Below are 14,719 nucleotides of genomic sequence, written 5' to 3' on the forward strand. Positions count from 1 at the left end.
TTCATATCTCAAAACATGCACTTCAAACTTCTGCAGCCTTCTTTAAGATGAAGTGTAACTGTCTCAAAGACATAACATTGTTTATTTTGTTTCTGTCATACTTCATAATATTAAAGTACTGTATGGTGTTACGGGTCACATGACCAGTGTTTAGTTAAGAATATACCCCGTGGTATTACGGGTCAGAATCTACATGGCTGCAGAGGTGAACGGCCCTAAAAGAACCTCATTCTACACCTGGTCCAAGAGGCACACATGGTACATTGTCTCTCATTTGTTTCATATTGTTTCACATTGTCTCTCATTTGTTTCGTATCTCCGATACCGCCTGATACCAGTATCAGGCGGTATCGGAGATCAAGTACTTGTAATCGTACTCGTAAAACTACTACTACTACTCTTCACAGCTTGTCGTTAGCCTCCTGTTAAGCAGGTAGTCGGAGAAGCAAAGTTGAGTGTTAAAATGTCAGTAACAGTTGCAGTTGTATCATTATGTCGGTTTACTTACAGTCAGAAAGTGAGGAACGTCTGATGAAAATGAAACATGCTTTTAAAGTCATTATGAGAACTGTAATGATATTATTAAGTACTCATATCGGTACAAATGTACTTGTACTTGGTCTAGAAAAAAGTGGTATTGGTGCATCCCTTGTGCTAACGTGTCATGAGACTTAAAGTTAAAGTTTATGTTTAGCGTATGCTGATGACAGAGAGAGAGAGAGACTAAATCATCAGAAGACATCTGTATGATTCGTGGCCTTCATTTCATCAGACCAGTGTAGCTACATAAAGAATTAATGAATTCATTATTTTATTAATGTTTTTTAAATCACTTGTTTACGGTATTTATGTTGCAGAATCATCTTCAGTTTGGTTGTTTTTCGTTCTTATTGTACCTTATCATATCCTTTCTTATTTGTATAAATATTCTGCCTTACTACTAACGCACAAAACTGCAATCTAACACACCTCACCTTCGCAGATGATTCTTTTTCTTTATGGTATTTATGACATGCAAAATAACGATCATGTTTCAGATATTGCGTCATCAAAACAGAGGAAATCACACTTCAGAAAGGCACGTGGGTTTTGAGTTTTGAACGGCTCAAGTAGAGACACAAATACAGTTTGATTGATTGAGCGATTGATTGATTGACTGATGAGTTGGAAGTGGGAATAAAATAAAAAAGGTCAAGTGAAATGTTGTCGTAATTTGAATATTTCTGACCCTCCACATGAAGTTTAATTGTTTGACTGTTTCATCCGGTCAAGTTGGTTTTCAAATCTAAATCTACTACCTCCTGGCATGCATGTTTTCATAGGTGCATCACTTTAAATGTTGCTGCCGCAAGGAATTGTGGGTCATTATTTTCTCCTCTCCTTTCGTAAAGGATGGTCCAGTGTTTCCGATGATAAGGAGATAATAAAGGAAGCAATGAAGCTCTTTTCCTGATCATTTACAGAATCCAAACCGCTCTGATCATGGCTGACACTTCAACACCGGGTCGTTTCACTCAGTTGGGAACCTTCCTAACCAAAAAGCACTGCGTGTTTCTCAGCTTAAGAAGTAGAGAATGTTTTCCATCCATCAAGGTTAACTTCATCAGACAGATTTGAAATGAGAAAAATGTGGAGAAACATGCTCAAACAGAGGAGGAAGTCCTCATCATCGAGTAGTTTGGCCCATCATAACAGACAAAAACACATTATCTATGACATGAAGATGATGCAAGCTGTTGAAATATGCAGGGTTGAAAATCTAGTAGAGATTAAAGACACTTTGTAATTTTTAAATATATTGTTGTTATTACAAGGCTGCCCTTGTTTTCAACACGGCCACATGTGGTCTGTCTCAATTTGCTGTTCATCCAAAATTCATTACTTACAAAGCATTCCTTTTTTAACCTGAGGACAAGGCCTGTTCTTACTTTTCAACATGAGTTCTACACTCTGAACGAGAATGTGTGTAACATTTAGAAAGCCGACAAGAATTTGTGAGTGTATCAGCTTTGAAGGACAAATAACAGAAAAATTGAATAAAATTCACTTTACTCGAGTGAAAAACTATTCTCATGATAGTTTGGTACTGATGCTGAATATCAGGAAAATATATAAAGGTTGTCAAACTTTCCGGTACTCCGGTGTTTTAATTGATACAATCGCCGTTATTTTTATGTTCGATAGAACCGAAAGGTATCAAAGCTTTGAATCTACGATCTGTTTTCAACCCAAATCTGCTGCGAGCAAAAGAGAGAAAGCAGCTGTGGTTGAATGACAGGAAGTAAAGCGTCACTATCTATCGCCAAATGAGGTAACACAATGGTGATTGAGCCTATGGCCCATTTGCAGTATTACAGACTGGGTGTCTGGCGTGGAAAAAAAGCGGCGCCCAGTTAGTGACGCGTTTTCCATCAGCCAGCAGTGGTTGGTCTGCCAGAGAGGGTAGGCGGAGCTAAGCGGCTGCTTTTCCGGTCTGTGTTGCGAGTAAACAGTAATCTACTATGGCTGAACAAACAAAGAAAAGATGGATGACTACAGATACAACTACAACTTTGAAAATCCAAAGAAAAAGAAACAAATTCGACGCTCAGATGAAGGCAAACAGTCTGAAAAGGAAAGCGATCGTCAGCGAGGAAAATCAAGAGGTACAACTGGAGCCAACCGTGGATGTCACACATGCAACACTGTCTGGATATCTGGGAAGTGTGCTCCTGCAATTACTGTTTATCACCATAGGTGCCGCCAGAGAGAACCAACCTTCGAGATTACAACTTTAACGTGATTAAAGCAACACCTCTGCACAACCCCGCAGGAAGGTACAGGATTCAGTTTGTCTGCAGCTGAAGTTGCGCATCAACCTGCCGACTGTGTGTCTGTCTGCTCCACCCTACGTCACCTGCAGCTCGACAGCAACGACACAGAGGATTGTTCTCATTCGAAGGCCTGCAAGTACTGATGTTTTGTGTCTCATAAAGATGCACAAGTTACCATAGCGTCTGTTACAGACGGAGAGACGGCGCTGTCACCTGGTCTTTAGTCTTGCCCTGCGGACTGTTGGCTGTGAGCTGAACACCACTGCACAGTTACTGAGAGCCAGAAACATCTCGAACACAGCACAGTATGTGTTCAGTGACTTTCTCTGTAGCAGCACTGTGTGCAAAATTAAAACAAGAAGATTAACTAATTTTTGGTACCTAAGAGTTTTTTGTTGCCGTGGTTTCGAAACAGGTATCGAGTATCAAGTTTAAAATTCTGGTATGGTGACAACCCTAATACCCTCTTTGTTTTTAAGTTGTTGGCGTGCCGTCTTAGTGCTTTGTGTGAGTGTTTTCTAAGTTGTTGGAGTGATCTGAAAGCCGTCAGCCAGAATTTTTAAAGCCTACTTACAGACTCAAAAAAGAAAGCAGTGAAAAGAGTAGAAGAACAAAGAACAGCAGAAGTGGGTTAAAGTGTTATCAAATCAATAAGAAAAGAAGGAAATAAAGAGGAGGAAAAACAAGGATATTGTTGCCTGCCTGTGTACTTTTATGTTCCCTGTCTCTCTACAAGTGTGCGTGCTTGTGTCTCTGGCTAGCTTGTCAATCCCAGGCTTGGTGTACCTCCTCCAGCGTGGTGTCAGAGATGCCGTAGCTGGTCAGGCCGAGGTCAGCCATGGCCAGGTCGAGCTCTTTGAAGAGCAGAGCAAAGGTCCCATCTCTGGCTCCACCATAAGGCAAGATGTAGGTGATCTCCTGACCGATGCTCTCCAAGAAGGCCGCCTCGGGGACGTGGCGCCGCACTAGTTGACCCACAGCTGTCAAGTCTGCTGGACAGAAGGCGGTGAAATTACTCGCCAAACTAACACAGAAACAACTGACCTCTGTGGAAATGTATCACTCCTTTATGTCTGCTTAATCCTTTACCAAACAGTTGTTTGCTGGAGTGATATAGCAGACAGAGAATCCAAGATGAACACTGCAAAATAATACAGTATAAACTCTGTTCAAGGTGTCAAAACCCAAAGAAACTTACCTTAAAAATCTAAGTGAAAGAAAAGTGTGATGCATTGTGATCCCAACATACCTAATGCAGTGACCTTTAAACATACTGAAACAAATCAGTGCACATAATTCTCCTGTCTCATCCATCCTGAAGCCGGGTCTTAGTGAGAATCAATCAGGACAGTGTTGCAGAACACACCGCATCCATTATTGATCCAGAAGCTCTCATACATAATTACTGCAGCTTAACAAGCAGCCGCTTGCTGCTTTATGAAGAAGTAAAGGGATCGGCTTCACACATCACACTGAATTATTAGTGAAAATGTGTGTGTGTTGCTCTGTTTGCTTGTGTGCTCTGCCTAAGGGAACTGTTACGATATTATGGGGTCTTACATTTAAGCATGACGTGTATATTCATTTTGAAGGGATGCAAACTACCTCAGATTTTTCGTCGAATTGTGAGTACTTTTGTTTACGATCAAGGTGAAGAATGATCAAAAGAAGCTGCGTGCGTGTCAGCTGAGGATTTAATGAATAAATGAGAGGTCGTCAAATGATGTAAAGTTTCAAAGTGCATATCACAGAATTGTATGAAGGTGGAACTCAACATGTATTGATGCAAGAGTGATTTGTGTTTGACAGCAGTTGTTATAAGTGATATTTGGGTGTGAAACATGATTTGATGTTTTGCATTTTTTTTTCTTTTTTTTTTAAAGATTATTTTTTTGGCTTTTTTTGCCTTTATTCATAGGATAGCTGAAGACAGACAGGAAATGTGGGGAGCAGAGAGTGGGGGATGACATGCACCAAATGGATCGGCAGACCGGGAGTCGAACCTGCGATCAGTGCGACGAGGACTGTAGCCTCTATACATGGGACGCCTGCTCTACCAACCGAGCCAAACCAGCGCCCCAATGTTTTGCATTTTTAAGACTAAATTGAGATGCAGAGCAGTTGTTATTCTATTTTTATTAAATGTATTGCAGAAAGTTGCACACTGGAAATCCATTAGCCCTCCAACATTACAGTAAACAGAGGAAATGGGACATGTTTTAAAGTTTGAGTAAATTGATGAACAGTTATTTGTTTGCAAATCCTTGAGAAATACTTCATTTGGTACACTTCAGTATTCATTTGGAGTCCACCTGATGAGTGTAATTCTGATGTTAACAACCTTTTAGCTCAGTTTTTGGTCCCTACCAATGACCGTAAATAAAGTTGGACGACGCGCCTCCATCTGCTCTCATTGTACAAAATTAAAGCCGAAATACCACCCCGCGACGGGCGCTGACATCTTGCGATGGTGACGTCATTTGGAGCCAGAGCTGCGCAGTAGCAATCGGCAGGTGGAGCCACTGTAGCCACTTCCGCTAACCAAAACACACACTAAACTTGCACTCGCGTGTTCAACAGCAGAACAGCTTCTTGTGTTGGTCTGAAGCAGACGTTCACAGATAGGTAAATTTCAATGACTGTAGTGATTGTTTTAGTTACATCTCCTCTCGCCGTTCCTCTTCTACTGCTGGAGCCGGATTTGTCAACAGAGCAGTCAGTCATCCTTTTTACAGCATCAAATAACACTTGGACGTAAAACGTCATAATAAGAACTAACTATAATGACAGAAACCATGTTTGAGAAACATTTATTTGGGGTGTATTTTGATTTTATAGTTCGACTCATGTCCCATCTGTTAACATGGAGGAGGCGGGCTTTATGACCTATACTGCAGCCAGTCAGCAGGGGGTGATAGAGAGGGTTTGGCTTCACTTTTATGGAGCTGTCATGTCGGCCATCTTTTTTTTTTGAAAAGTTTATATTTTTAGCATTTTGCCTTTTTATTAAATAGGAAAGCTGAAGAGAGACGGGAAACGTTTGGGAGTAGAGAGTGGGGAAAACACGCACCAAATGGATCGGCAGACCGGGAGTCAAACCTGCGATCAGTGCGTCGAGGACTGCAGCCCCCAGACATGGGGCGCCCGCTCCACCAACCGAGCCAAACCAGCGCCCCATGTCGGCCATCTTTTTATACAGTCTATGGTCCCGACCACCAGCTGACAAAAAAAAAATTTGGTTATTTAGCTGCTAAATGTTCTGTTATGTTTACATGCCTGTTCCTCAGTTGGTCTTTCTGCTGCCTCGTGCTGAACAGTCAGCGTTCAGTGGGGTTTTATATCTTTTTTTGCTGAGAACAGCTGAGACTGAGGATGAACCAAAGCAGCAAAGTTGCAGCCGGACAGATTTACAACAAGCTAAAACTCGCTGTGAAGGTAAACTGTGGAAAAACTATATGTTACTTTGTTTCAGGGTTGCTGCAGATACGAGAAGTAACTGTTTGTAATATAAAAGTGCATACGATGTGGGTTAGGATCAGTTATTGGATGCATTGCTTGCTCTGTCATATCGCTTAAAAAAACCTCTCAAATGTAACGAAAAATAGTTTAAAATCAATTCCGTATTGAATGTGAAGAATCAAACCTTCTTCTGTCTGTTATGTGAGCGAATGCTCGGGCTCAACCCTTTTAAAAGACCCCAATCTGTTGAAGAGTGCACAATTGCAACGTGAGACTGTCCCTCTCACATGAATGTGCTATCAACCGACAATCAGCAGTGCCTGTGATATTACTCAACTCACAAGATGGCAGAAGTTGTTAAAGTGCCTCTTTAAAATAACAACTGATTTAGAGGAGCTTTTGATCAAGGTTATCATTCATTGTCAGTGAATTTGTCATAATTCTATAACATTATGTTCAAAAAATACACTTCAGTTGTCTATTATCTTCCATATTGTCTCACAGCTTTGCTACACTTAAACTCTGTTCCATCTTTTCCCCACTTAAAAATCCTGCCTCCCATTTATGCCTACAATTTGCCTAAACAAATTAAAGTGCACTTTAGCTTTAGATTGAACGTTTCAAAAGCATCTCAAGGCTCCTTTTAGTAGGAATATGTGAAAATAAATCTATGAGCTCACACGCTATTTTGAGAAGTGCTGTGAATATTGTTCGCCTGTTTTGGAACTGTTCCCGGACTCGTGTGTTGAGAGTCTCAAGTGGTGCTGAGTTTAAGTACCTTACTTTGTTTGTAACTTACACAATTTAAAATGTTGGTCAAATGATTTTTAACCAACCATTTAGCAGAGGTTAAAAGGTTAGGTTAGGCGGGAATCCTTGAATATGACAGGAAGGAAGAGAGAAAGTGTCTACCTGAGGGGTCGGAGATGCTGCTCTCGCTCTCGGTACCGATGCCGTCATCCAGGCTGCCTCCCCTCGAAGGAATATCTCTCTCCTGTTAATCAGAATTGGATTAGAAAGGCTTTATCATGCCTCACCACTTAGAACAACTCCTGTCTCACTTTAATGGAATAATGGATGCCATCCACAAGTTTCTATTTAATCGCATGCATGAGGCGACAGGTAATGGGTTCATCCTACAATGTAAAATGAAGTCGCAATCTTTTCAGCGTAAGACAAAGCTCACAAATGAAGATTATATTGTAATTTGGGAAAAAAAAGGATGAATAAACCTCAGTGCCTTTCTCATTTCTCTAACAGAGTTTAATCACACTGAATGAGATCAGCATGATCAAGCTTTGTCGAGCTCTGCTTCCGAGTTATATTGGCTGTGTAATTGCAAAATCTTCCACTGAATTACAAAGTCGTCATCTTGGAGAGGGTACCCGTTCTGCCGAGCCCACAAAGGTGTTTGCATGTTTATTTATTTATTTCAAACAAATGACTCGGCTCACCTCAAAGAGCTCGCAGACTAATGGTAATTGCTCTAGCCCTGCTGGCATCAGTGCATCTTGTTCATTTGCTCCTATTGATTAAAACTAAGTGTGCGAGGCACCATTGGCGAGCTAAAGCGAGAATCACCCCTCTCCCTGGTGACAATTAGTATCATCCAGCACGTAGGCGTTTGCCAATTCTCATGCTGGGAGAGACTAAACACAGATCATTATAGGGGGAGGGTGGCAGGAGAGAGAGAGAAGGGGCCGTGCTCGATAATAGACTAGAGGGAGGTGACTGTCGTGTCAAAGGGGCTCGCAGCTCAACTTCTGTTCTTGATGCATCAATTCAGAAAGAATGACATCCTTCTGTTAGAGCAGGTAAACTACATAAAGTTATTTTATATACAAAGAAGGGTAATGGCAGCGCCATGCAAGGGCAATCATCACCAGACTTGTGTGTATCTTAAGACAATGAGATCACACAGCCAATCGAGGGTCTCTAACCGACCGTGTGCACTGCTGAAACATCCTTGAGGAAACCATAACAACAGTTTGTGATATCTCACTTCGCTGGATATCAACATGTTTTTCTTACACACCTTTTCAAACATGTTAGTTGTTAGATTAAAATGAACAAAAAGGGGCCTTACAAGACTAGAGAAACGGCTAAATTAAATGTGGTCTGGCATCCTCGGCATCTTCTAGCCTTATAAAGTTGATATGGCTTACAATGGCGCCAATTTGGAGTCATGTTTCCTGACCCCTGATTGAATGCAAGTCTAATATTCAAGTTTTAGCTCATGTTCAGCTCGTTGCCATTTCTTTTTTAACTATGTCTGTTGTTTGGTGCTGGGAATGCAGCAACCATGGACTATTTTAATGAATGAGAAAATGTTAGAGAGCTCAAGGCTAGAGTGAACAAAACAGTTACTTTGCAAGCTGTTAAACCCAAAAAATTTAGCCAAGTAAAGCTACCATGTTTCGTAGAGTGCACAATTAGTAGCAGATTTCTTGGTTGAAAACAAAAATGCATCGATGAGGCTCCTCTGTCGCTCATTGTATGTGACAATGTTGTTTGTTACTACTACTGAGGCATTTTCTTTTGTACATAGTTAATCTATTGCTGAAACTAGGGCTGACCCGAATGCTTCAAAGCTTCAACCGTTGCCACGGCAATCAACGGCAAAAATCAGTATTCAAGTATTTTTTTTCCTTTTAAACCCCGCCAAAATAAAAATTAGCCCAGTAAATAAATATGAGCTTATTGAAATAATAACCATACATTAATCTTTGTAGTGACTTTTAAACAAACCAATATATCTAAATAAGATACTGCAGTGTGGACGGGTGAACAAGTATCGGACGCGTGTTCTGGGATGAAAATAAATCGAATGATTGCTGCCGAAGCTTCGACGCCCAAAGTAAGGTATTTGGGACAGCCCTAGTTGATACATTGTTGCTAGCCAAGCATCGCAAGAAAAATTCACAAATGCCAATGATGACTAAACCTTGAAGTTAATTTACATTTTCACCAGTGCAGAACAACAGGCCTCTGGATGCTTTAACAAATCAGAATAAAAAAATGTGTAAGGTTATGCTAAGCTAGGTAGCTAATTCAAGCATCCCATTAATATAGGTTATAGTTCAACATAAAACCAATTAGTTAATTTATAAGTGAAAATATTACTAGGGGATGCAGGATATTGGATTTTTTGCCAATACTTTCCAACTCTTTTAGCCCATTTTAATACCGATATATAAGGTGCGTTTTTTTCCACCTAACTGCAGAGAACATCAGTGAAAATTTATATCATGCCTACTGTTATTGTAGCTGCCAAAACCTGCCATACTGCAGACATCTTGCACCCTTCTACACGCTTGATGGAAGAGGCGTTATACAAAAGGTCACGCGTCTGATGACTCACGTTTCTGAGTGCACCTGACTGCAGCATCCCCCCGAAACACAGCAGTGAGGGAGACATGCCCGGACTTGTTTACTGCAACTACTACGGAGGTATCAGTGATCTCAGATGGACTCTTGTTGTCCTGTTTGCGTCCATGAATATGAAAGTTAGTTTAGCAGTCATGTTTATGTTACGCTCTGTTAGCGTCGGCTTCGGAGCGTGATTTCTGCCTTTTTGATGTTGAGTCCGGTAAAATGACAATTAACTGTTAGTTAGTGAAGAGTTGTTTCACTTCTATTCATTGGCTCGAGTTTCTGTGACTTTTTAGCCTTTATTTGTAAATTGTTGATAACTTTGCGCAGGCAGTGTGCGTGCACACTCGCGCCGAGTTACTGTCGTAGCATTACGCCAAGCTTCTTTAGGGAATCATCGAGCATTTCGGCAGAATTAAAGTGTTTTATTGGCGGAAAATATGGGCAGAAAAATGACATATCTGCTAATGCTGTTATTTTTAAGCCATTATCTGCAGATACCGATAACGTGCCGATAATATTGTGCATCCCTGAATATTACACATTAGGTACTTTTGTTGGTTGATGTACAAAGGCCTGAATGGTGCTCCTCTGTCTGTCAATGAATCAAAAATGCACCATTTTAGAAAACGGTTGTAAATGCCCTGACCTGAATCCGATCCAGGCTCTACAGATCAGTGTAGCTTTAAATCCCAAATTTTGGTTGACAATATGACTCATTTGAAAACACACTACAGTCATGGGGGCCCATATGGCGAATAGTGGAGTGAAAATCAATGAAGGAACTAAGACAGTGGGCTGCTGTGTAAGTTGACATTTCTCGTTAAATTAGGGTTCAAAAGCTAAACAGTAACTTGAAACTTCATATCCTTTCTGTTCGTACCTCTTTACCCTGTCTGTGTATGATACCATTACGCTGAGCCGTCATCTTCTCAGTCCTGTCTCGGACCAGAGTGAGGTAGTACCCGCTGCCGAAAGATTTCTTCAGGAAGAGCGAGGAGCCGCAGCAGCGCATCTTTCCGTGGGAGATGATGGCAATGCGGTCACCTAAGATATCTGCCTCGTCCATGTGGTGAGTAGACAAAATGATGGTGCGACCTGAGGGGAGACAGAAAAAGAGGCTCTATTCATGTCACCTGAGAGAGATAAGAGCGTGCACTTGGTGTCTGAAGTAGCGTGTGAGTCATCGACAGTGTGTCTGAAGTACAGAATAACAACACTGGACTGCAAATATAACAAAAAGTTAAAGCACAGACTAGGAATCAGAAAATAAGTAGCACTTCTGACACATTTTTCTCTTTGGACCTTGTTTGTTTTGACAACTGTCGTTATGAAAAAGCAGCCCGACAAGAAAAGAAGCTGCAGATCAAACGTGTTCAAATCAAGCCAATATCACAATCTGTCTCCGCACTTATCTCCCTATTGCCGACTCCGCTGTGTTTTTTACCCGTGCTTATCCGCATGGCAACAAAGCAAACTCCAGAGGAGAGCGTGGGCGTGAATCTGGGACAAAATTAAAATCAGGATAAAGGCCACCCGAAGCCTACTTTCCAGCATTTCTATGATACCATATTTTATTTCAGCTTTCCCTTTTGTGCCGCGAGTCTTTTGATCCGAGAGGCATCAAACTGAGCACAATTGCAAAGACAACTACAGCATGCGTTGCAAGGTTATTCACAGGTGTTCTAATCCTTTCATACCATGCTGCATCAGATAACGCGTATTAATTATCACATACCCCAGAAATGAGAAAAAAGGACGGGATCTGTGATGAAGTCACAGCATGGGCATGTCTCTGCAGTCAGCATGAAAGCAGTATCACAAAGTAGAAGGGGAACTTTTGATCCAGTCGTGTTTAAAAGCATAAAAACATTTAACCTCATACCTTTATTATTAAATGAAAAAAGAAAGAAACATGCTTAGAAGTCAGACTGTGCTCGTTTCAGAGGATTACACTGCTTGACAGTTTGTGCGGCAAAAGAGTCAATAAATGGTGATTAAAGCTGGATGTTTGAGCCAACTGTTGGGATTGTTTTATAAATGGTACCAGTCTGTTGGTTCAGTCCAGTTAAAAGTATCACAAGCCTTGAAATTTAGAAGATATCCATGGTGCCGAGAGGATGATTGGTAATGACTTTACTGATCCCCTGAAAATAAAGGGCCAGTCCACCGATTTTCAACCTTAGTCCTATCATGCTATTATGGGGACCTAATGTCATTATGGTAGGAAAAAAATGCAATTTCACTCCATTCCTCCCAGGGAGCTCGCTAAACTACACTTCCTCAATCTAGGACGCCCGCCTCCGATGTCATGTCTCGTTCAAAATCGTCAGGTTTGAAATGTAGACTGCAGACCTGAAGATTTTTTCAGACGATCCACCGGTATATTCTCATCGTATTTTAGATTCTGTACCTCTCTGAGCTGTTGCCTGCAGCGAAAACGGTAGTATTTCACTCCAGCGTCTCTCGCTGGGCCGTTCCTTTCAGAGGGAGGGGCGCAATGCACGCTGGGTGTTGTAGGAATGCAGAATGGGCGAATCCACGAGCTGTTTGTACAACTTTCTCCATTTCAAATATTATTGCTTCTATCGATTACAGAGAACAACAGCTTTGACTGACAGTGGCCTTTTCCAGGGGCGAACTTCTCCTTCAACTGAAACGCCAACAAGAGTACAATAAAGTAACTTTAATAGTTTCAATACTCTTAACTTTTCCTGTGAGGCATTATCAGGCCAAAAGTTGGAATAATCCATGACTTATGAGCAAAACAAATGACATTCTCATCAGCCTCAGCTGCACTTTGCGGTTAGTTCAACTGTACTTCGCAAATGTTAGCATGCTAATTTACTTACAGGGATTCGATACTGTGCACAGCATGCCAAGGTATACAGGGCTGTTTTGCGGAGATAGATATAGTCCCAGGGGAAAGGGCATTCTGACGCCAAGTGGAAGCGGTGGCAAAAAATACAGGGGGGAATACACCAAAGGATTGCGCACGCAGAAGACTGAATGCACCCCAAAGTGTGCTGCAGGACAAACAGCGTCTCTGTGGTCCGGGGCCGTATGCACATATTTAAATGAGTCTTTATGCAGACATTCAGGGCACATTTGGCACCTTTCTATGCTAAAGAGCCTTGTGGTTAAAAAGCACCTAAATCACAACCGCCAGCGCTAAACAGCAGCGCCAGCGCTTGTCTAAAAAACTGAAGCTGCGTTACAGACACTTAAACTAGTCGACAATCAGACACAAAACAAGAGCAAACTGCATGAACCTGCGAAACTTTATGGGCGTGTTTGCGCTTGAATATCATCAGTGCAATTTGCTTTGTGAATCGGACCTTGAGACACGGCAAATAGAGGGTGCAAATGATGTGCAACTTATGGTATCAGCGGGCGCAATACATTCTTCATGAATCACCCCAACAGCGTACACTTAAACTGTTTTCATATGTAGGACTATTTCAAGTAGCTGAAGTACGTGGTACTCTTGGCCCTGTCTGCAGCAGTGCCTAGCTTAGCTTCGGTATAGGAACTCCGGCCGGCTTCTCCAAACAGGGGCTGTGCTGACTGTAAGTAGTAAGTAGTATTTTGCTTAAGCTTTGGTTCACAATTTTTCAAGTCCTTCAAAGTATTGACACCAGAAATTGAAGGTTAGAAGAGTCTTTGAGTGATTTCAAGTGATGGGAGACAAAAACGACAGCCCCCTTTTTAAAGCAAAAATACATTTCAAAGCTCATGAGGCGTAAACATGTGATTGTTAGCATTCAGCATGCTTAAATTAACATCTAGCTCGATACACTGCTACGCCTGAGTAAGCCTCACAGTACCAACAGCCTGGCCGTAGACTATTAGCCACGGTGAGGCATCATTTTGAAAAGCAAGTTTCAGTTCACATCAGTTTCCTCCAGAGATGACAGGTGTGCTATATCAAGCATATTAATCCCCAAACATGGCGAGGAGATGCACTCTCAGTAAGTAGCTGACTGGCTGGAGTTTCCACCCGTTCTGCACTGAATTCGCAGGTGTTTATTGCAAAAGGTCAGGTGCTGTGCTGAGCTCGGCGGCTGAGCTAGTTAAATTTGTATCCTCACAGGTCACATTATCCCGGGGACAAGGACACGCTCAGAGGTCATTAACTGCAGCCCAGTGCAGCCGTTTCCGCTCCGTCTCCCCTTTTCCCACTCACACCCTCCTTTTTGTAGCCTGCCACCAGCTGAGCTGCTAAATCCATCCCTTCTTAGTTAAGTATTGCTGCCTTATGCTATGCCAAGCAAGTCTGGATCCCTCTATATACAAACTCCAACAAAACGCCTGAGTTGAATGAGTGCCCACAGCCCAGTCAATTTAACATATGCAGGAAAAAAGCTTTGCTTATGAAGGGAGGAGATTGCTTGAGGTTTAGTTAGACTGAGCCAGCTCATTTTGTTGGGGATGCTCAGACTCGCAGATGATTTTCCCGGGGATTCGTTGTGGTTTACAGAAAATAAATAAAAAATCAAATGGCACTGCATCATCGGAGAGTTGGGAGCAAAATAAATGTGTTTGGACTGCAGATGGCCCACAAAGGTATTCTGATTTATAGTGTGTTGTGGTGCATTACAGCACAAAGTGATATATCAAATGGAGTTGGGTGTGTTCAGGTAAATTGGTAGTACTCGCACCATGCGCAGCAAAGTGAGGCTGAAAATCTGCTTTTTGTTATTTCGCTTCCTTCCCTCTAAATCAAATTGATAGAAATGGATTTCACAGTGGCTGAGTAAACCCGGGCAGATATTATGTACATCGGCAGGGAGATAAATTATCGGACAAAACTGTATTAAAGGCAGTTTGTGGCAGTAAATTCAGCCATTAGTGATACCTGCGTATGCTTTGAAGGCCGGCGGGGGAGCTGGAACTGATCCCGGCTGACAACCACTCATGATCGCATTCACACATATGGGCAATTTAGAGGCAACAATTAAGTGAAGCTGGATGTTTTCTGACTTTGAGGGGAGCACCTGGAGGCACAGCACAGGGAGAATATGACACCCACAATCATTTCAGTACATTTAAAGCCTGTCCATGGACTCATAAGA

At 41.8% G+C, this 14,719-nt stretch overlaps 1 protein-coding gene across 1 annotated transcript in view; it reads right to left on the reverse strand.

The window, feature by feature from the left end:
• LOC138600967 (phospholipid-transporting ATPase ABCA1) overlaps positions 1-14,719 on the reverse strand; it is a 173,481-nt gene that overhangs the window by 97,267 nt on the left and 61,495 nt on the right. The window contains exons 22-24 of the mRNA XM_069672533.1: positions 10,528-10,742; positions 7,185-7,266; positions 3,600-3,802 (exon numbers count right to left, since the gene is read on the reverse strand). Coding sequence (XP_069528634.1) covers positions 3,600-3,802; positions 7,185-7,266; positions 10,528-10,742 — 500 coding nt within the window. The remainder of the gene's footprint in view (positions 1-3,599; positions 3,803-7,184; positions 7,267-10,527; positions 10,743-14,719) is intronic.

Source organism: Semicossyphus pulcher, unplaced genomic scaffold, assembly GCF_022749685.1.
Source record: "Semicossyphus pulcher isolate SPU_LCO1_2020_fin unplaced genomic scaffold, fSemPul1.0.p SCAF_21, whole genome shotgun sequence".
Taxonomy (NCBI): domain Eukaryota; kingdom Metazoa; phylum Chordata; class Actinopteri; order Labriformes; family Labridae; genus Semicossyphus; species Semicossyphus pulcher.